Source organism: Protopterus annectens, chromosome 2.part2 (assembly GCF_019279795.1).
Source record: "Protopterus annectens isolate FY-2018-M chromosome 2.part2, PAN1.0, whole genome shotgun sequence".
Lineage (NCBI taxonomy): Eukaryota > Metazoa > Chordata > Ceratodontiformes > Protopteridae > Protopterus > Protopterus annectens.
In genome coordinates, this window is record NC_056730.1 from 710,444,831 (window position 1) to 710,465,918 (window position 21,088).

General features: G+C 40.0%; 1 protein-coding gene across 1 annotated transcript in view; it reads left to right on the plus strand.

The window, feature by feature from the left end:
* LOC122795779 (endoplasmic reticulum aminopeptidase 2-like) overlaps positions 1-21,088 on the plus strand; it is a 1,481,589-nt gene that overhangs the window by 618,006 nt on the left and 842,495 nt on the right. The window contains exon 8 of the mRNA XM_044064110.1: positions 14,892-15,023. Coding sequence (XP_043920045.1) covers positions 14,892-15,023 — 132 coding nt within the window. The remainder of the gene's footprint in view (positions 1-14,891; positions 15,024-21,088) is intronic.

Sequence of the window (21,088 nt, forward strand, 5' to 3'; positions counted from 1 at the left end):
CATATCTTCTGATTTGCTGATACATTGACCCTTCCCAAAGAAGAAGAAGGTATAGTTGTGTATAAGTATGTGTAACATAACATCAGATCCTCGCAGGGGGTCATTGTAGTTCTCCACTTTCCCTAGTCTGAGCCAGGCAGGTTGTACAGATTGTCTCAAGTTAGGTAATACCCACCTGAAGCATCTCCAGCCAGAATGTGAGGTATGCTGAACCAAATGCTAATTATATTGATCACTGACGCAGTAGCCTTAGCTGTGTGCATTATATCCTAGCAACAGCCAGTCAGCTTTCAAAGCTTCAGGGCACCTTCCACATGTCCAAACCATCAGTCATCGTGAGCCAAGGTGACTAAAAGATAAGTTTAGGCACCAAGCCCTTCAGATCTTTACTGCTGACAAAGGATATGCTCCTGTGAGGCTTTCGAGGATTGTGGTCAGGCTGTGCTGCTCCTTTGTTGGGCAGATAATTTCCCTTTGGGGGAAAAAAACTTACATTCAGTAATTTTTGTTTATTATTAATACTTCTTCAAGAAAGTTATTTAAAACATAGGAAATTGTGTTTTAATGGACTGTCATAAGACTGTACTGTACTTTTAAATGGGGACAGTCTTTTCCCTGTCATATTAAAAGTTGTTTAAAGTAACTGAAAAGCATTTTATGTGGAGAAATTGTGTTTATTGTACTTTCTGGAGCTGACAAAGTGTTTTAAACTGCCTTTTACTGTGTTTATCTGTTGTCTCCCCTTTGAGGATAGTGACGTCCCCACATATTATCCCATCAATAACAATGTCCTAAGTACACAATCAGTAGTGAGGGATTTGGGCACCTGGGTTGATAGCAACCTGACTTTTGACCACCATGTTGCTTCCATTGTACGGAAAGCTTTCTACCTGGCCCACCTCAATAAGTAAGGGTATCTCGTCCAGGGACAAAGTAGTCATATCATCCCTACTTGTTGATCCTTGTATTCTTCCCTTATAAGGCCAATTATTGAGTACAGTGCCCCCGTCAGCATGTACCTCGCAAAGCGCATGCAACAGCTGGAGAGACCACAGAGGTTCATCACCAGGAGAGTCCAGAACCTCAGACGTCTACCTTACACAGGTAGGCTAAAAGCCCTGTCCCTCTACTCAATTAAATACGGACTCCTCAGAGGTGACCAATGTCTGGCATGCAAAGCAATCTAAGACCCCACCTTGATGGGACTGCTGCACATCTGCAAGTCAAGCTCCACTGGAGCAACCCATACATGCAACCTCAACCTGGTCTTTGATATCAATAGGACTTGTTGGCGGGACAGGTTTGTGTCCCAGAGACTCCCCCATCTGTGGAATAGACTCCCTCTCCATGTCAAGCAGAGTACCTCATTATCCCTTTTTAAGCGCAACCTGGATAACTGGATGGGAAACAGAAAATACATCCCTGGGATTCCATCTCTGTCCCTGCTGGACAGGGATTTTGAGTGCTGACTTGTCTAAACATGGGCTACGCTCTTGGCTAGGCTTTTAAGGGCCTCAGGGCCATACCTCTCACTAACCTACCTCAACTCTTCCCATCCTCTCTTCCCTCCTCTTTACATTCCACACTCTACATCTTTGTACTATTCTCTCTCTTCTTCATCAAAACTTATTCCTGCTCTCCCCATAACTCTCATATTATACCTTTGCATATCTCCTTTACCCCTACAGTTATATTCCCACCATATAAACAAACACATATGTAAATATTTGTAAATCTGTACTAACAACCTTTCTCATATTTTAATTTTCTTACAAAATCTTTTTTGTAAAATGTATTATAACACTTTTACTCATTTGTTTATTGATTTTTCTAAATTTCATAAGGTCCTACATCTGCATAATGTCTTAAATCTACAGAATGTCTGTATTCTACTACTTTGTTACTCATGTGTTATGCATTTTTCATATTTGTATAATTTCTGATGGAGCTTTTCTCCCCGAGACTCCATTGAAAACGGGCTTTTCTCGACCCAATGGACTATCCCGGTAAACAAACTGTAAAATAAAATAAATGAATACCTCTCAACTGTACAGATTTTTACAGGATGTCCAGATTTTTGCCTCATATTTTTGGTCTGTTTCTCATAAACATTTTATTTTTTGACAAATCACTGGGATGATCTAAGAGTTAAAGTCATTCAGTAATAATATGCATTTGAGTTTCAGGTTTCATATCCTTCAAAAAATGCATGCGAACACAAATCCTGTTTTTCTAACAACTTTCTAAGTTTATAAGAGCAATGTTTAAATGTCCAGATTTCTTCCTCTAAGAGGTTGAGAGGTATGCTCAGGGCCAATAGCCTAGTAACCTCCTATGATCCTAAAAAAGTGACTTTGAAAGACAGTTTTTACTGGCATTTGTTGCTTGTATTTTTGTGGGAAAGAGGCACTTTTTTCTGCTTGACCATGGAACAATCTATGGTTCAACATTCACTTTTTCTTCCAGCCATAAAAATAAAAAGTTAAGCAAACAGCCTTTGCCACCACAGCAGCCACCACAGCAGGCAAGCAATTTACCTCAGCTGCAGGTGGTTGACTCTGCTGTGGCCATTAGTTGCACCTCAGACAACTCATCTTTTCTGCAGATCCCTCTAGTGTAGCACCTACAGCCACTATGGACAGGGGTTAGCCATGTCTTCTGCTGCTATTGAGGTCCCCGCAGTGGGGAGGGAGAACCACTCTTGTCGTTCCTGGGAGAGGGAACAGGAAAGGCTTCCCTGTTGTGCCCATCTCTGGGAAGCTGCTGTGCCATTAATGACACTGTTGATCCCAGGTTTCTTGTCAAAAAGAAACTTAAAACTTAACATGTATCTGCTTCTCCTCAAATTTTCTTAGAAGTAGTTTACTGGGTGTGTCCCAAGGATTAGTTCAGGCTATCGAGCCTTCTTGTAAAGTAGTTTCTGTTAAAAGAAGCAGAGATGCCTCATTTCCTGAAGTGATTTGAGATTCTGAATCAGGACAGGGGGATTCATGAGAGATACAGGGGTTTCTCTACAGATTTCTGATTCATATTCAGGGGAGAGCTGTGTTTCTGACTGTCTGTGTGTGTTCTTTCTCTGAGACTATTTCTAGAATGTGCCATTGTTTTCATTGGGAGAACAGTGAGGTTTCTTAGTCCCTAAGAAAATATTATGAGCTGTTACAGAAGTAATTTTTGGAACCTGTACCCATTTTTCCAGTTCTGTCTGCTGTGGTGGATGTGTTCCTGTCTGCAATTTTTCTGACAGTCAGATAGCTGCCCCTAAAAGGGCAGATAGAATGTATAAAGTTCCTCAGTCTCTTAGGTTTTTATACATTCTTCCCAAACCTGATCCAGCAGTTATGGCTTTAGTTAATCCTTTTGCTGCTAGAATTTGCCTGGTCAGACTCCTATTTTAAGGTTTGTTCAGACTAATTGTGAAAGTATGAGGAATGTTTTATCTGCAGTTTCTTCTTGTGAGGAAAATTCTGCGTTAAATAATTTAATTTCTTCTGTTGTTCAAGTCGCCACTCATTTCATATAGTGTTGTGTTGATACTTCTTCAAGGGTATGGCCACTGGTACTCTCTTGAGAAGGTTTGCATGGCTGTGTTCTCAGAACATCCCATATGTTAGTGAAGTTTTAAATGTGCTGTGGATGGATATTTAGTTTTTGACCCCTCTGCTGAAAGGGGGATGAAAATGTGTGATGAAAGAGGTAAGCTGATACAAAGAATCTCTCAAGATTTTTCAGCCCTCCTTTTCCAGGTTTTCCACGGGATTCTCTAACTCCTCATCCAATTTTGTTAAGAAGCAAAATAAACAGTCTTAACAAAATAACAGGTAAATGGGTGTTCAAGAAGAAATGGCAAGGGGGTTCTAAGAAGAATTATGGAAACTCCCCAAACCAAGGGCAGTCCAATAAGTCAGAATGAGTATTTAAGAAGCTTGTTTTCCCTAGTCCCACTCTGGCAGCCTTTTTTTCTTCTAGAAAGTCTGAACTTCCACTTTTCTCTTTGGCAACAGACAGTTTCAGACGAATGGGCTTGAAAATCATTCATCGAGGTTACAGATGAGAGTGGGAGGACATTCCTCCTTTCCAGTGGGTAATTCCTCATCCTACAGACCAGACTTTCTTGTTCCCATCTGTCCTTCATCACATAATGTCCTAGGGAGTGATATAATCAGTTCCCCCTTTCCGAGTAGGAAAAGAGTTTTATTCAAGGATGTTCTTAGTGCCAAAGAAAGAAAATGCTTGGAGACCAGTTCTGGATCTTTCTTTCTTAAATCTGTTCATCATAGTGCTCAAATTCAAAATTATTTCACTTCACTTCCCATTACCTCTTCTTCCTCTTTCAAGTTTCCTGATAACGTTACATTTAAAAGATGTATATTACATTCCTATTCATCCAGATGTCAGGTATTTCTTAAGGTTTTGTGTGGGTGGATCACATTATCTGTTCCCTGCCTTACCCTTTGGTCTATCCACTGCACCAAGAGTGTTCACAAAGTCTCTGGCTTCAGTTATACCTCATTGCAGGCTACAGTGTATCCATATTTTTCCATATTTAGATGACTCAGTTATCTTTGCAGAATCTTTTTCAAAGTGTAAGAAATCCCTCTCTTTCTCTGTCTCTCTCTCTCTCTCTCTCTTGGGTGAGAGATCTCTTACTCAGTCTGGAATTCCAAGAGGACATTCAGAAGTCTTTCTTGACTACTGTCACAGGATCGTGTCTCGGGGATATCAACTAGACACCACAGTCCAAAGAGTATTTCTTCCACAGGAAAAAAAAGGGTCTCTATCTAGATCTATTTCCAGGGTTTTCTACATAGACTTTGGTCTCTGTGAGGGAATACTTCAAGTATGGGTCTCCTAGCTTCTATGATTCTCGTGATACTCTTGGCAAGACTTCACATGAGAAAGACAGAATAGTGTCTGATGTCTCTTTGATTTCAGCACCAACACCTCTTGTCTTTTCAGACCCCAGTGCTGGGATTTGTCAGAGGGGAAGTCATTTGGTGGAGACAGCAGATATCCCTAAATCCAGGTCTCCCCTTGTCTTCCTGTTCCAAAGAAATCAGTCATCACAGACGTCTTGGACTTTGCTTGGGGAGCAGTTGAAGGAGGGATAAAAGTGCAAGGTGTGTTGGACACAAAGAATAGACACAGGCACATAAATATAAAAGAAATGCTTGCCCTGATCAAGGTACTCAACTCTCTGAGTCATCTTTGGTCCCTGGGACCAAAGCTGTTACAGACAATACCTCAGTCAGGTGGTACATCAACAAGCAACTGCGAACCAGGTTGTATCCCCTCTGCAGACTACCCATGTTAGCTTGGTATATAGCATCACAAAATAGTCTCACTCTACAGGCATCCTACACCTTGTCAGAGCAAAAATGTGTGACAGACAATTTGAGAAGGACAAGGAAGACTCTCACGAATGGAAAATAGAGCAGAGATTCTTCCAGATATGATCCATCTGTGGGGAGTTTCTGAAGTAGACCTCTTTTCCTTCTCTCTGAATAAGCAGCTGGCAAGATTCTGGTGCAGGACTCCATGCAAGAAGGCCTGGAAGGGAGATGCCTTTTCTTCTCCCTGGACAGGAATGTTTTTGTATGCTTTTCTACTAATATCCAAGGTACCTCTTAAGATTCACAAGGAATCACCCAAGATCATTGTGGTGACTCCCTTCTGGTCCAGACAACTGTGGTTCTCCCTTCTTTTAGAAATGGGGAGGGGCATTTAGCTGAAGCTTCCTCACAGACTGGATCTACTGACCCAAGAATAGGAGTGTTTGATGCACCATGACACCAGTCAACTTCAGCTGACTGCCTAGATGATAGAATCTTAATTTCCTTTAGGCACCTCTTTACTGAGGACATATAGCAGGTACTAAAAGAGACAAGAAAGACTGCTACTAGAAAATCATGTATTAGCAGATGGAAAAGGTTTTGTAGTTGGTGTCAACAGTATAACCAGCATCCCTTCAAAGCTATTTGTTCTCTGGTTTTACAATATCTGTGTAAGTTGCTGTCCTATGACCTTTCTTATTCATCTATCAAGGTTCATTTATCAACCATTTCAGCATGTCTGTCCATGGATCCACCCCTTTCAATGCATGCTCATGTCAAAATGTCTTTGATCCTCTTCTTGGGATTTTAATTTTTTGTTATAGAAGTTAACACTTGCTCCATCTGAACTAGTTATATTGGTTGACTTGAGGTTATTAACTTGGAAAACAGTTTTTCTGACTACTCTGACCTGCAAGAAGGGTATCCAAGTTGCAAGCTCTTATGTTAAGTCACCCCTATCTTGTTTTCCACAGGGACAGGGTTTCTTTGAGAAGTAATCCTTTTTTTATGCCTAAAGTGGTATCAGAGTTTACTTTAAGCCAAAGGATCCATTTCCCCATTTTCTTTCCTGAACCCAGAAGTGAGAGAGAGAAAGGATACTTCATACCATGGATATCCACAGACAGCTTGGGTACTATCTTGACAAAAGTAAATCTTCTAGATCTTCGGATTAATTGTTCAATTCTTGTGAAGGTAAAAAAAGGAGAACCTGTGTCAAAACAGACCATTTCCAAATGGTACTCTAATGCTATTAACTTTTTTGTTTTACTCACCAGAGCAAAGCTATTCCAGACAGAGTCATGGCCCACTCTACCAGAGTTTGGCTTAATTCATGGCTTTTTGGAAAGGATTCGATTCTAGAAGTATTCTAGAAGCTGCAAATTGGTCCTCTATACATACTTTTATAAAGCACTATAAGTTTGATTTCTTCTGTAGGTCTAAATCAGGCTTTGCAAGGACCATTCTGCATGGAGCTTCTGAACTGTTCTCCTTCCACCTCCCATAAGTAGTAAGCTAATGTTATCTACTCATGTTGCTAAGGCTACTGCAGCAGTGATCAGTATGATGAGCATAGTACAGATGTGTAAGTAAACTTACCATAACAGTTGATGTTTGAATGATCACTGCTGCAGTAGCCACTCCCCCTCCCACCCCCTTGGATTTTTGGTGTGTTACAGGGTAGGGTTATTTATTTATTTGTTTGTTTATTTATTCATTCATTCATTCATTGTTCTTCCTAGGATTGTCCTTTCAGCCTCCCTCTGTTGGCAGGAAAGCTCTGTAGAGCTTGGAACCTAAATTTGTCTTAGTCAATTCAGCTCGAACCACCAGGCAGTCTGGGCTCATGGAAGGTGTCGTGAAGCTTTGGAAGCTGAAGGGCTGTTTAACCTTTGCAAGGTATAACACATATAGCTAAGCTTACTGCACAAGTGATCATTCAAACATCTACTGTTATGATACGTTTACTTAGAAAACCGTACTTTCTGCTCCAAGGAAAGAACTCCAATGGATAAGTGAGCTGTCATGTCCCCCAGACAGAAATAATAGAAACTTGTTTGTTTCTGTTAATGGTGACTCTGTAGGCACACCTCCACTCATGTCTCTTGGCTTCTGTGCTGGGTGGTTTGCCTTGTGCGCATTTACATGCTATACAAGGTCCTACCAGACACATTCAAAAACCATGTCTGATGTAATTTTTTGAAACATCCCCAAACATGTTCACAGAGGACCTACGGCTAGATGTGGGAGAACTAGGCATGTCTACCTAATTGTAAAGTATATGCATGTAAGCTGTTGATGTGTTATACACATTTCTGAGCACCACACAAATATTTCCAGTGTTTTCATGGTCTGTGTTACATATTATCCATGATGAGATGCAAACCATCTGTATGGTTGCAAGACTTTTGGTGGCAGTCAGTAGCATGATAACTAGGTGTTGCACTGACACACAGCAGAAGGCTGCAGTACCCTGACTGACCTCTACCTGGGTCCTGCCAAAGCAGTGCGAAAGGGAGCCAGGGCTCTACGCTGTCTTCACGTTCCTTCTATATCACTTCCCTCCCCTGTTTGTTGTCTAGTCCTTTCTATCACTTAATGATCAGCATAGACAGGGATAGTCAGTGCTGATCATAGAATCACTGTGCTAACGACCATCTAGCTATGGTGATTTAGGGTGCATAGGTTTTTTTATATGGCTAAGCTTGTGAAGGCCCTAGGGCCATTAGCCTAGTAACCTCCTATGAACCTATGATAGTCCACCCTATGCTAGTATATGTCTATTCATTCCCAATGTCCACTTTGTGTCAGTGCCTCCACATTGGCTTTCATCTATGTTTTATGTTTGTTCACATGTCCCTACTTCCATACCTGTACCTTATTTCTGTTCCCCAGATTCACTTTACATCTTTCCCTCTCTGTCCTTGTTAAAAAAAAAAAAAAAAAGTGGGGGGCACGTGTCCCAAAAAATACACCCTTCCTCCCCACCCCCACTATTTCCTTCCTTGTGTTCCTGTACTTGATCTTCCCATTTCTCACTTTCTTGTACTCTTATTTCCTCCCCATTTAAATGGATAAGCCTAGTAGGGACCATGCTATGAGCCATATATTACAACTCACAGTGATTCTTGTAGTATTACAAGGTTGCATGTGTGGATTCACATATTTGCATGCACGAAGCATACTCACTGCTGCTGTTCGAGAATTTTGTAACCATACCCATGGTACCCTTTCCTGTTTCCTGGCAATGTGATTTACATGAGTGGATTTTATATTTAGCTAGTAATGAAGGTGCTAAATGCCTGGTAGCTATTTGATAACGAACTTTGGGCCATATTACCTCTTATGCCTCCACACTAGGCATGTTTCTTAATCCCAGGGTCTATTTGATATGATTATTTCAACCAGCCTAACTTAAGGCTGTTTGTTATAGCCACGCTTTTCTGCAGGGAATATAGGCTTGAAGAACTGAAAGAAACAATGCTATTAGATTAAGTCAAGAGCATTAATCCAAACATTCACCTGTGCAATGAAAAAACATTTCAACTCTACATACATTATAATCAGTACACTTTTACACCCCCCCATCCCAGCAGCCCAAGATTACAACATATTAACTTGAACATCCTTTTGGCCAGACTTTCTTCTCTTTTTTACATTGTAAAGTCTACAGTTCTTAACACCAAAAAGAAAAAAAAATACTTATTTACTTTAATATCTTTATTACATATGACATTCACTGAAAATGCTTTACTGTATAACATGCAATTTATATCATGAAGTGTTTCATACAATTACTGTTAAGATCTAAAATTGATTACTAACAGTCACTCTTTGTTTTTCTTTTTTCCTTTTAGTGTCCTTCCAAACATTAATGATACAGAGTGGGGTATATGCCTTTCAGTTCCCCACTAGTTTAACAAAGTCAACAAAAGTCTAATCTTTCTCAGACACTTTTTCTTGTAAAGCTATACTTCACAAATGTGATTGATGCTTAATTGTCTCACATTTATTCACTAAATTTCAGTGTTGCTTGTCTTCTTCCTGTTTTCCATCTCCCAACCCCAGACTCCGGTTGAAGTCTAAGGTACTTGCAGTTCTAGTCAACTCCTTTGCTCTTTTCTGTCTCGCTCAAGCATTTTTCTTTGGAACATTTGAAAAGATTTCATTGGCAAAGTTTCTCTGTGGGCTTTATTATTAGAAGAATGAGAAGCAGAGTCCCCTTCTTGTTGATGGTTCACTTTATGTTGGACAAACTTTTGTATTTCCTCCTTAGCCTGTCCTGCATCAAAATGCCTGATTTTCCAGGAAAAAATGTATTCTGAAAACAGCTGTATACAGTAGCTTGAATCTCTCTCCTGCCTCTCGACATTCACTGATTGATGGGATAAATGTGTTTCTGTTTTGCCTGTTGTACAGATGATATTCATTTTCCACAAAAACTCTACTGTCTCCAGTTTTTAGTACTTTGCTCTTCTGCCACAGTTTTGTCAGGATCAATTCTTTCTGCTGGTATGATTGCATCTATACTAATACAGATCTTGACTGCTTTCTCATGGTCAGGTTGGAGCATACGCACAATGTGCCCTTTCAGTTAACAAATCCTGCTGTGGAATACCAGACCAGTTGCATATTCTTTCATAAAATTTCTAACTCTGCCAATTTTTTGAAACAGCTCTTCTTGAGCAGTCTCATAATCAGAAAGACTTTTCTTCATTTCGACCTCTGATTTTTCCAGTTTTATCAGTTCATCTGAATAGCTGTTTAAAGCTTCTTCCATTTCTCTAGTCTTTTGTTATTTGAAATTATATACTTCAACAGTATTTAATTTATTTTAATAAGATCTGAGCATATTTTATTTATTTTCCCCTAAATTACTGGAAGCTATCTCTTGTACCAAAGCTGGAGCTTGAACTGCCCTTGGCTGAACAGCTGCAGATTTTTTTTTTCTCTTCAACATTTCTAGTTAATTTCTTTCAGTCTAAGTCTCTATTTTGCTGGCATCCAGGCATTGTACTTACTAGCCAGTAAATTAATTTTACTAAAACTGTCAGAATTACTAGCCCTTATCTTGTTTTTTTTTATATTGGTAGAGCTGAGGTGAAGCCGTTGATCAGTATGCAGCCATCTTGGAACTCTTAAGCAACTGTTGAAAGGAGCAATGCTAGATATACAAGACTAATTTGCACCTCTTAAATCAGTGTCTTGTTGGCATGAGACCTGCGTTAGTTCTTTGTAGGGAGAATGTCAGATTTTTTTTCCATTTCTAGCCAGAGAACATTGGTAATTAAGGTGGATAGGCTCAAACATATTACGACATACTGTTACAGTGACCTTGTTTATAGAGCTTTTCTTATGGTAATGTAGTTGGTCACAGTAGTACTTCCACCAGCTCTCACTTTCTTTTTTTAACCATAAAGACTATTACTGTGTAAAGCATCTGGCCTCATTTGAAGATATCTCCACTTTGTCTCATACATTTTTGTCCTCTAGCACTAGCGGCTGCAGTGCTGTATATAGAAGACTATTAATGCATTTAGTGCAGAATGCAACATGCATGTTTGTGACTAGTTTATATAGATCCTTCTGTGATTCTTGTGTACTGTGTGCCCTGCAGTGACTTCAGTTATTATTGAGAAGAATTACCTTTGAGTTCCCAGTGCTGATCTGTAATGCTGCATATGGACTGTTTCTGGGTTACTTACAAGACTTCCTTAAGAATTCGCTCCCTGCTATGATGACTGATAATTCTACTCAGCTGTAGCAGCTCCATTGTAGGCTGCCAGGATGCAGTAACATAAAGTTTGTATCAAGACTTTTATGCCCCCCAAAACACACACACGCACTCTAGGGTTGCCAACTGTCCGGAATTCTTCCGGACTGTCCAGAATTAAGAAACCCTATCCGGAAAATGGAGACTGACTTGTATTGTCTGGAAAAAAATAAAATGAGTTGTGGTTGTTCTGGCCAGGATATTCATTTTCTTTTAATTAAAAAAAGAAATTTAAGGGCATTCTTCTTTAAGAACGTCCTTTGCGTCCAGTTGCCCAGATGCAGAAGATCAAGTCACAAACGCAAACCTGTTATATCTGTGTAATAGATTGGTTTACATCTTTGTTTTTCACACGCGGAGTTTGAACTCCAGTTCAGAAGCCGTTTTTGGACTGTGCAGGAGACTATAATCATGAGATTCACTACCCTTGAAATTTTGTATGTTATTAAAAACTATGAAGTTGGAATGCGGGATGAAATTATAAGGTGGTTCCAGTTTATAGGAACTGTTATTTATTGTGTGTGTTGCTGATATGTAATCAGATACATCTAACTTTTTGTTGTCTGAGGTATTTAGTACTGTTCGAACTTCGATGTGCTGAAAGTTTGTTTACAAGTTAAATTTATCACTTTTCTGACAACTAACTATACATTTCCACAAGGGGATACTAGTTAAGAAAATGAGCAAACAGAGAATATTCTATAGCCATGGGTCTAGAAAGCATTCAGTTTACACCTGAAAATGTTAAAATATACCTTGTTAGTTATTTGTTTAACAAGTCTACATTTACAGTATGGCAGACGTGTTTTAGTCCATACACATACCAAATGACCATACAGTCATTCAAATTTAATAGGCAACTATAAGAAAATACATTTTACTTATTCTTCAACACTTGCACTTTACAAAACCCGGATATTGCTTACTTTTGCTTATTAATACTGACACAGCAGACTCATGGGCATGAAGATGGTTTTGTTTTCTCTGGTAACTAGAATGGAAATCCCAGCATAACCAATCCAGGCTCCATAAGACTAAGTGTTAAAAAATATATAAAAGAATGATGCAACTAATTAAACAAAACTGTTCACTTGCTTCTAAAATTTAACAAAACTGTTAATTTCTGCGGTTGCAATAAACATATTTTTGATAGCAGACATGTCACTCAATAGCTAAGTGAAGCAATGTATATTTTCTGCCTGCGTTTTCACCAGTGTACGTAAGTGTTTTGTGTATACTCGTTTCTTTACATTTCTGGCCTGGTGGCTTGAAAATAGGCTTGAATCAGTCCACGTATCTGGTTATCAAAATCATAAGTAAATACACATTTACAATTTTAATGTAATCAGAGGAGTAGCATATAACATATGATAAGTATTAACATAAGAACATATTCACAATGGATGTTACAGCAGTTTTGCAGTATCTATTATTTATTTTTGAACATATTTGCTATGAACTTTATTACTAAAGACTTAAAAATCAAGAGACTCTGAGCACATCCTTTACAACAGTAAAGAACTACTACTACAGGCCTGAAATGGAACTGGTGGAACAGTATAATAGGATACAGTGCAAGGATATGCTGTCAAGTATTTACAACTGTTCAGATAATAAATAAGTTCAACCTTGATTGAAAATATGCAATAAGAATAACATACAGTGTGGTCAGAAGTATTTATTAACCAGTGAATTTAAAGCAATTACATTTATTCTCAACTGATATGAGATTTCAGCTTATTATTAATGGTTACTAATTTATCTAATTATATTCAGAGTATGACTTTAGCTTGCTTGAATAATTTTTGGAAATGCTGTTTTGGTTAAGTTTAGTTTATAAGCTGATATCATGTGTTGCTGTGCCTCAAAATAATAATATAAAGTCTAAATAGGCTGTTCAGCATACCTGTACTTTTCTGACTGTCTGACATAGGCTGTATCAAATTGTAGAGAATGTAGTTAAACTGTAGACTTGTGAACTTTTTTGTAACTTTCAGGTGCGTTGGCAACTGAAAGTATAGTAACCCAGTTGCATGCAGTTTTGGATATTGTATGTCTTGGGCTGGCTTGAACTTTTATAGGGAAGGAGTATTCCACACCATGTAGATGGATTGCTGATACTGTGTTATATTTTAAGGAGGTGGGGTACTGCAGTCCTGATTATTCTTCTTTGGATGAGATGCGTAGCAACTATGAACCTGTTTTTAGTTTGCCATCCATCCCCTATTGCAATATTACCAGCTTACCATTTTAATGTAATATAGGCAGTTTATTCTTCAAGGGCAACTGACACTAAATTTGTAGATGAAACATTAAAATATAAAGTCGTTTGCTAGCAGCAACTTTTTCATTAGTTACAGCTCTCTTTAAAGTGGAATTATTCAGTTGACCTTTATTTCTTCAGAGATTGTGCATATTGACTGATACTGGTGGATTGTAATGACAGAAGTCTGACATTTATGGTTGAAATATTCTGAACTGGGCAGTTTTGTCATTGTTGGGTCATATGTTTTTGTTTCATTGCTTACTAGAAAAATGTTCAAAACTATGAATTTAAAACACGCTGTAACAAGTGGTGCTGTATTATACAGGAGATATAATTTATTTATTATATGTTATAATTTAATACAATTAGGAAAGTGAATCAAATAACGTTTGCATAATCCTAAAAATGTGTGCAGGGGGCCGGTGATTTGAAAACAGCCCAAAGGTAAACTTAATCCGCCATTGGCCAGATGCATTTTCTTTGAATGTGGGCTTCAATGCTATTTCAGTGAATGTGAGTTTCAAAGGCAGAAAAGTTTTAATGCTAAATCTGTTTTTACTATGAGACTATTACTTTGTTTAGCAAATATCTGTCAGTGTTTGTGCTATAAAATTCAAAATAAAAGTTTTAAATTAAATCCAAATATATAAAATCATTGTAGAAGTAAAGCAGAAAACAGTATGCACACAGAGTTTTGAACAATGTTTGTAGCAGCTGGGGAGAAATACAATTAATGTATTTGGCATGCATCAAAATATGTCTGGCTAAATATAAAAAGTCGACAGAAAGCTATATGAGAAGTAGAAACTACTAACAGGGTGTAACTTCTTTTTCCCTCAAGTCATGGGCCCTGGAAAGGGGGGGGCTACCAAAATTACATGCATTTTGCTTTCACTTACTTGTCCAGAATTTTTTACATCACACACACACACACACACACACACACACACACACACACACACACACACACACACACACACACACACACACATGCACGCACTTGAGTGTTCCTTTCTGAAGTCCTTTAACCTAATGTAAATTTTTTTTAAAATTTATTTAAATGTGTGTTTGCTAGGGTAGTGCACTGATCAAAACTGACCATTTGTAATAAGTACAGCTCTGGTGAAATATAATACCTATATATAGTAATAAACATATATAGCTTTACAGCGGTGCCAACTTTATTTCAAGGGAACATTCTGCTATTGATTAATTTCATATAAATAGTTAATTTTAGCTCTTTCTTATTGTTGTTCAGGTATTGTTTCATGTAGTTGTGTTTTGTATTTTGAACTGGAAAGTGTATTGTAAGTAAAATTTGGAAGGTCTGATGTATGACATCCCATTTTGTTCTTTAAATATCATTTGGTTTTGAAAATTCCTCAACTTACTCAGGTTCTTCCTCTGACATCATTTAGTATTTTATTTCACCTGCAGGTAAATATAGAGAAAATAACATTCCGTTTGCAATAATTTCCTTTATAGTGTGGCAGATATTAAATCAGTTGTTCTTTTGTAGGGAGGCTGTATTTTAAACATGCTCAGAGATTTTCTAACAGAAGATGTATTCCACAGTGGCATCGTCCGGTATCTGAGAAAGTACAGCTATGGAAATGCAAGAAACCAAGACTTGTGGACCAGCATGGCCAGTGTAAATATTTGATTTGTTTAAAAATGTTTCCATTTCTTTTAATGTATTATGTTAGTTTTAGAGATATCTGTCAGTAATGTATTACTGAGCTGTTGTTGCAGGATATAGCTATGTATTTTTATTTCATTGTATATGATGTAAGTTTGCAGTAAGTCATGCTTTGGATAGCCTTTTTTTCTAGTGTGCAATTCAGCCCTAGGCTTAAACATAAGTAATGTGTTGAGCTGTGTGTGGGCCCTGGAATGGGGGGGGGCTACCAAAATTACATGCGTTTTGCTTTCACGTACTTGTCTAGAATTTTTTGTGATGCCAAGAGGTCTAACAATGAAGACCATCCTTAATGAGTCTGAAGTTTTCACTTATCCTCTTCAATAGTAAGCGTTCATTATCTTACATGATCCTAGAAGTTCTCATGATTTTTTTTTTGCTATGTGCAAAGTTTGAATCTTGTTCCTTGCTCTTTACGTTAAAAAATTATGTTTGTGCGCTGTTTAGATTTTTCTTCAGCCTTAAAAATATCAGATGGAGGTTCCTCATGGGACTGGTGGGAAAGCCCATCTCTGATGCAAAGAGGTGGGCAATAGTTTCAGTAGAAGGTGTAGCATCAGTGGAAGGTCTGTCATGGCATGGTTGGGTCCTTCCTTTAGTTTCCACCCAACCCCTTAGGGTCACTGTCCAAGGCAGAATGGAAGCAGTGTCCTTTGGAGCTATCTTTGGATCCCTGAGCTGTCTTCATGGCTTTGGAATTATTTCAGCTGATGTTCTTCATCCCACATTGCTGCAGTCCTAACACTTGGGTAGTCCGCTGTCCCTCGGTCGGCCCGAATATCAGAGTATAAGGCTGACGTCGGTCAAGGCGCATTTGACTGACATCAGAACGTCAGGGTACAAATGCGCATGACCGACGTCATATCCTCAGTCTTTTTTGCCGCATGGTCCGATGCAGAAGCAGTGTTGCAAGTGCCATTCGGCGTTCTGAAATTTTTCGAATTCGGAGTTTCAGACCGAAGTCAGAGTTGGTTAAGTACCCCGTTGGGGAATATTTTGGTTTTTTCTTGCCTCAGTGGTTTACCGGATGTCAGAAAAAGTGAATAACTGTATTTCTTGTGGGAAACAGATACCGCATAGGGATTACCATAATTTGTGTATACCTTGTTTAGGACCTGAGCACGACGTTGTTGGATGCCGCTTTTGTGCTAGGTTTAATAAACGCACTATAAAGCGGAGGTTGGATTGTGCTAGGTTGGTCTTTGGGAAGCGGTGTAATTACAAAATGCCGTGGGATTCTCGAAGGCCGGCTTCCTCTAAGAAGCGCAAGGACAAGGCAGGTAAACCTAGGTTAGAGGAGTCGTCCGAACCGGACGTCAGTTCTTTAGAGGCATCAGTGGAACCGGTGGTTCCGACGGAGGCCTCTCTGGAGTCCCAGGGAGAACCTTTGATTTTACAGGATGTGGCCTCCCAGGAGGCAGGGCAGGCTGTAGGGGCTTCTCAAGTAACTGTACTCCCCTCCCTTCCTAAGGGGTCTAGGCCTTCTCTTTCTGCTTCCAAGGCTTCTCCTAGAGGCAGGTCTAGTTTAGCTTCTGTGGGTGTCGCTCCCAGTTCTTCAGGTGCTGTGCCCAAGAAGCACATGCTCAAAATGGCAGAGGATTTAATTACTTTAATTAGAGGCTCTATGCCCCCTCCTGAAAAGAGGCCTAGGATGGAACCTGTGTTGGGGGATTATGAGCAGGCTTCGGATGTGTCTGAGTCTTCGGCTGAAGACTTGCAGGAGTATTCTCATTATTCTGATTCTGATGTGGATGATTCTACTCCTTCTGCTTCTCCTCCTGAGGATTTTTCTTTTTCAGAGACCCTTCACTCCATGAGAGAGCATTTTAAATGGGAAGGTCAGGATTTCTCTGATTCCAGGAAAAGGCTTAGGGAATTTTTGTTTTTGCCCCAGCATAGGCCTTTAGCTATACCTCCGGTTTTGAATGTGGTAGAAGATGTGTTTGCAGAGGCTTCTCTTAATCCTGACTCTTTGCCTCCTGCTCCTGTTAAGCCAGATAGGTATTACAGGGTGCCTGAAGCTAATAAGTATCTTTTTAAGAGTCCTAGGGCAGACCCAGAAACTGTTAGCCAGGGGCCTAAGGGTGTTAAGGCTTCTGTTGTCAAGAATCCGGTTCCTGCAGATAAAGAGGCCAGGGCCTTGGATAGATGGGGAAAGAAAGTTTATACTTCTTCCACTTTAGCCATGAGAGCTTTGAATTGCCAGTTTCACATGTTGAAATATCAAAATTATCTCCTTTCTCAGTTGAAATCTAAGGTTGATGCTCTGGCGGAAGGTATTCACTGTAAAGAGTTACAAGATTTAGTGCATGTTTCTGAACAGGTGGGTAAGCATTCTTTGCAATGTGGTTTTGATGCTGTACAGGCCTCGTCTAGGGTGGCTGCCACTGGGTCAGTTCTTCGCAGGCATGCCTGGCTGAGGGATCAAAATTTATCTGACCATGTGAAAACTAGAATTTTGAATGCCCCTTTGCAATCTGATGTCCTGTTTGGTTCTCCTGTTGAGGCAGTTTTAAAGAAAATGGAAGACAAGGCTAAGTCTATGCAGACTGTTAAAGATTTTTTGCAGGTTCAGCCTCCAAAGTTTAGTAGAACTTGGCCTACTAAAGGGTGGACGTATCCTTCTTATGATTCCCAGTCTAGGGGTAGATCTAGACGTGGCAGGGGCAGAGGTCAGGGCTCTTTCAGGCCTAGAACAGGGAGTTCTCCTGCACAGTCTACAAGTGAGGGCAGGGGTCAGTCCTTTCGTAAACAGACACAATGACCTACCTTTTCAGCTGCCAGATTCTTCTCGCCTGGCAGCACCTTTGGGAGGAAGGTTGGCACTTTTCAAAGAAAATTGGAGTTTGATTACCCAAGACAAATGGGTACTGGATATCATACATCACGGTTACAGGTTTTATTTCCATACCTTGCCTCCTTTCAAAGGCATGCCAGACATTCCTCCTCAACAAAGAATAGAGGCTCACAAGCAAATTTCACTGTTACTCCAAATAGGGGCCATACAGCCGGTTCCTATGCCAGAAAGGGGCCTCGGATTTTATTCTCGCCTGTTCCTAGTCCCAAAGAAGGGGAACACGTGGAGACCAATTTTGGATTTATCTGTCCTCAATACTTATCTGGACATTCCCAAGTTCAAAATGTTGACGTTGCAGCAACTTTTACCTCTGCTGGGCAAAAATCATTGGATGGTAACTTTGGATCTCAAGGAGGCTTACCTTCATGTTCCTATCAGACTAAAGTGCAGGAAGTATCTGCGTTTTCGAGCTGGGACTTCTCACTATCAGTTCTCTGCATTGCCCTTTGGCTTATCTACTGCGCCCAGAGTGTTCACGAAAGTTCTGGCTCCAGTGATAGCTTTCTTCAGGCTAAAAGGAATACAGATCTATCCTTATTTGGACGACTGCCTGATTCTGGCTCAAGGAAGGGAAGAGCTTCTTCATCATTTGGAATATGTGATAGCAGTGCTAAGATGCCTGGGGTATTCTGTGAACGAAATAAAGTCCAGTCTAGTACCCTCTCAAGACATGTGCTTTCTGGGTGTGAGACTGAATACAGCATCCCAGATGGCCTTTTTAACCCCGGACAAACAAAAGAATCTGTCCCTTTACTTTCTTCAGCTATCTCATCAGTCCGGGCTGACTGCAAGGACAGTCCTTCAAGCCTTAGGGTTCATGGCATCTTGTATTCTGGTGCTTCCCAATGCCAAACTGCATATGAGGAAGCTACAATGGTATCTCAAAATGTATGGACACAGCACTGCCAGGATCTGGACACTGTCATTCAAATAATTCCTTGCATTCAAAAGGATTTTTATGGTGGGCTCAGGAATGTCACCTAAACAAGGGACTCTCTGTGACCCGGCCAGAGGCGAGTCAGATTTTAACAACAGATGCCTCAGACATAGCTTGGGGAGCTCATCTAAATGGAAAGTGGATACAAGACAAGTGGCCTGCCAGACTACAACATCTACATATCAACATGAAGGAGATGTTAGCAGTCCAGTTTGCATTAATAGCTTTCAAGGATTTACTTCTTCCAGGGCAGGTGTTGATTCTAACAGACAACACAACTGTCATGTGGTACATCAACAAGCAAGGGGGAACATATTCTTATCCTCTATGCAGGCAAGCAATGATTTTGTGGGAGACTGCTCTCAGTTTACAACTAAATCTTCAGGCAAGGTTTCTGCCGGAGCACAGAACTCCTTAGCAGACGTGTTAAGCAGACAAATCATGGATCCCCACGAGTGGAAACTGGATCTTCATGTATTTCAGAAATTGACAGTGTCCTGGGGAACTCCAGACATAGATCTGTTCGCTTCTCCTCTAAACCACCAGCTGCCAAGGTTTTGCACAAAGCGGTTTCATCCCACAGCTTGGAAAGTGGATGCTCTTTCTTTCAGTTGGAAAAATCTTCATGTGTATGCCTTTCCACCTCTGCCTCTCCTCCCAAAGGTACTTCTGAAGGTCAGACAGGACAAGCCAAGGATGATTTTGATAGCTCCAGATTGGCCTCGACAGCACTGGTACCCACTTCTGAGAAGTCTAGTACGGAAGCCTCCATGGCCTTTGCCTTTGATTCCACATCTGTTGTCCCAGGAGGACAGTCATTTGATCAATGTCAAACTTCACTCTCTTCACCTAACAGCATGGCATATTCTGTTTTAAAACATAAAGGGTCTCAACTTCCACAACAAGTTTTGAATGTGATTTTGGAAGCCAGAAGGCCTAGTACAAGGAAAGTGTACGCAGATAAATGGAAGAGATTTTTATTTTGGAGTGCAGCTAAGGATTTGGATGTTTCTGAGCCTGATTTAAGTGTGGCTCTGCAATATCTTACTGAGTTATTGGACAAAGGTTTGTCCTTCTCTTCTATTAAGATTCATGCTGCAGCAATTTCAGCTCACTACGATTGTGACCCTCCTTTGTTTTCTCATCCTTTATTCAAGCAATTTCTTAGAGGGGCAAAGAATATAAGACCCCACGAAGAGCTCCTACTCCTGCTTGGGATCTCAATTTTGTGTTGGAGAAACTCACTCTACAACCTTTTGAGCCTGCAGCTACTGCTGAGTTGAAATATTTGTCATGGAAAACTGCTTTTTTGTTGGCCATTACCTCTGCAAGAAGGGTTTCTGAATTGCAGGCCCTTATGGCAGTTGAGCCTTTCTTAATTTTCCACAAGGATAGGGTATCTTTACGTACTAATCCTTCCTTTATGCCTAAAGTGGTTTCTAGTGTGGCTTTAAACCAAACTATTCATTTGCCTACTTTTTATGCAAATCCCCAAACTAAAGGGGAAAAGATTTTGCACACTTTAGATGTACACAGGCAGTTGCGATATTATTTGGACAGAACTAAAGGGTTCAGACAATCTCAGCAGTTATTAGTTTCTTTCGCTTTATGCTCTCAGGGCAAGCCTGTGTCAAAACAAACTATTTCTAAGTGGATTGGATTTTGCATTGCTTTCTGTTATTCCCATCATGGCAAACAGATTCCAGCTGGGATTAGACCTCATTCCACTAGGGCTACTGCCACTTCAACAGCTTTTTTGAGGGGGGTGGCTACTAAGGATATTTTGGAGGCAGCCACTTGGAGTTCAGTGCATACCTTCTCTAGGCATTACCACCTTCCATTGTATTCTAAATCCAGGGCTGGTTTTGCCACTGCAGTGTTGCAGGGCATTTTGGCAGCTCCTGCTTCATTATAATTTAGTCATCCTCCCTTACCTCTGCTTTGGGATTCTACCCAAGTGTTAGGACTGCAGCAATGTGGGATGAAGAACATAGTACAGTTTTGTACCTACCATAAATGTAGATGTTCGAAGATCCACATTGCTGCAGTCCAATTTACCCTCCCTCCTTCCCCTCTGCTGTTTGAGGTGGTTGTGTGGGTTGGGTTATCCATCTCAAGTACATGGCTTTTTGTATATATTGTATATATTATACATATTTTTGGTGTTAGGCTAGTTGGTTGTTTAGTTGTGGTCTTTGGGTTTTGACCTTTCTTTTTAGGGTC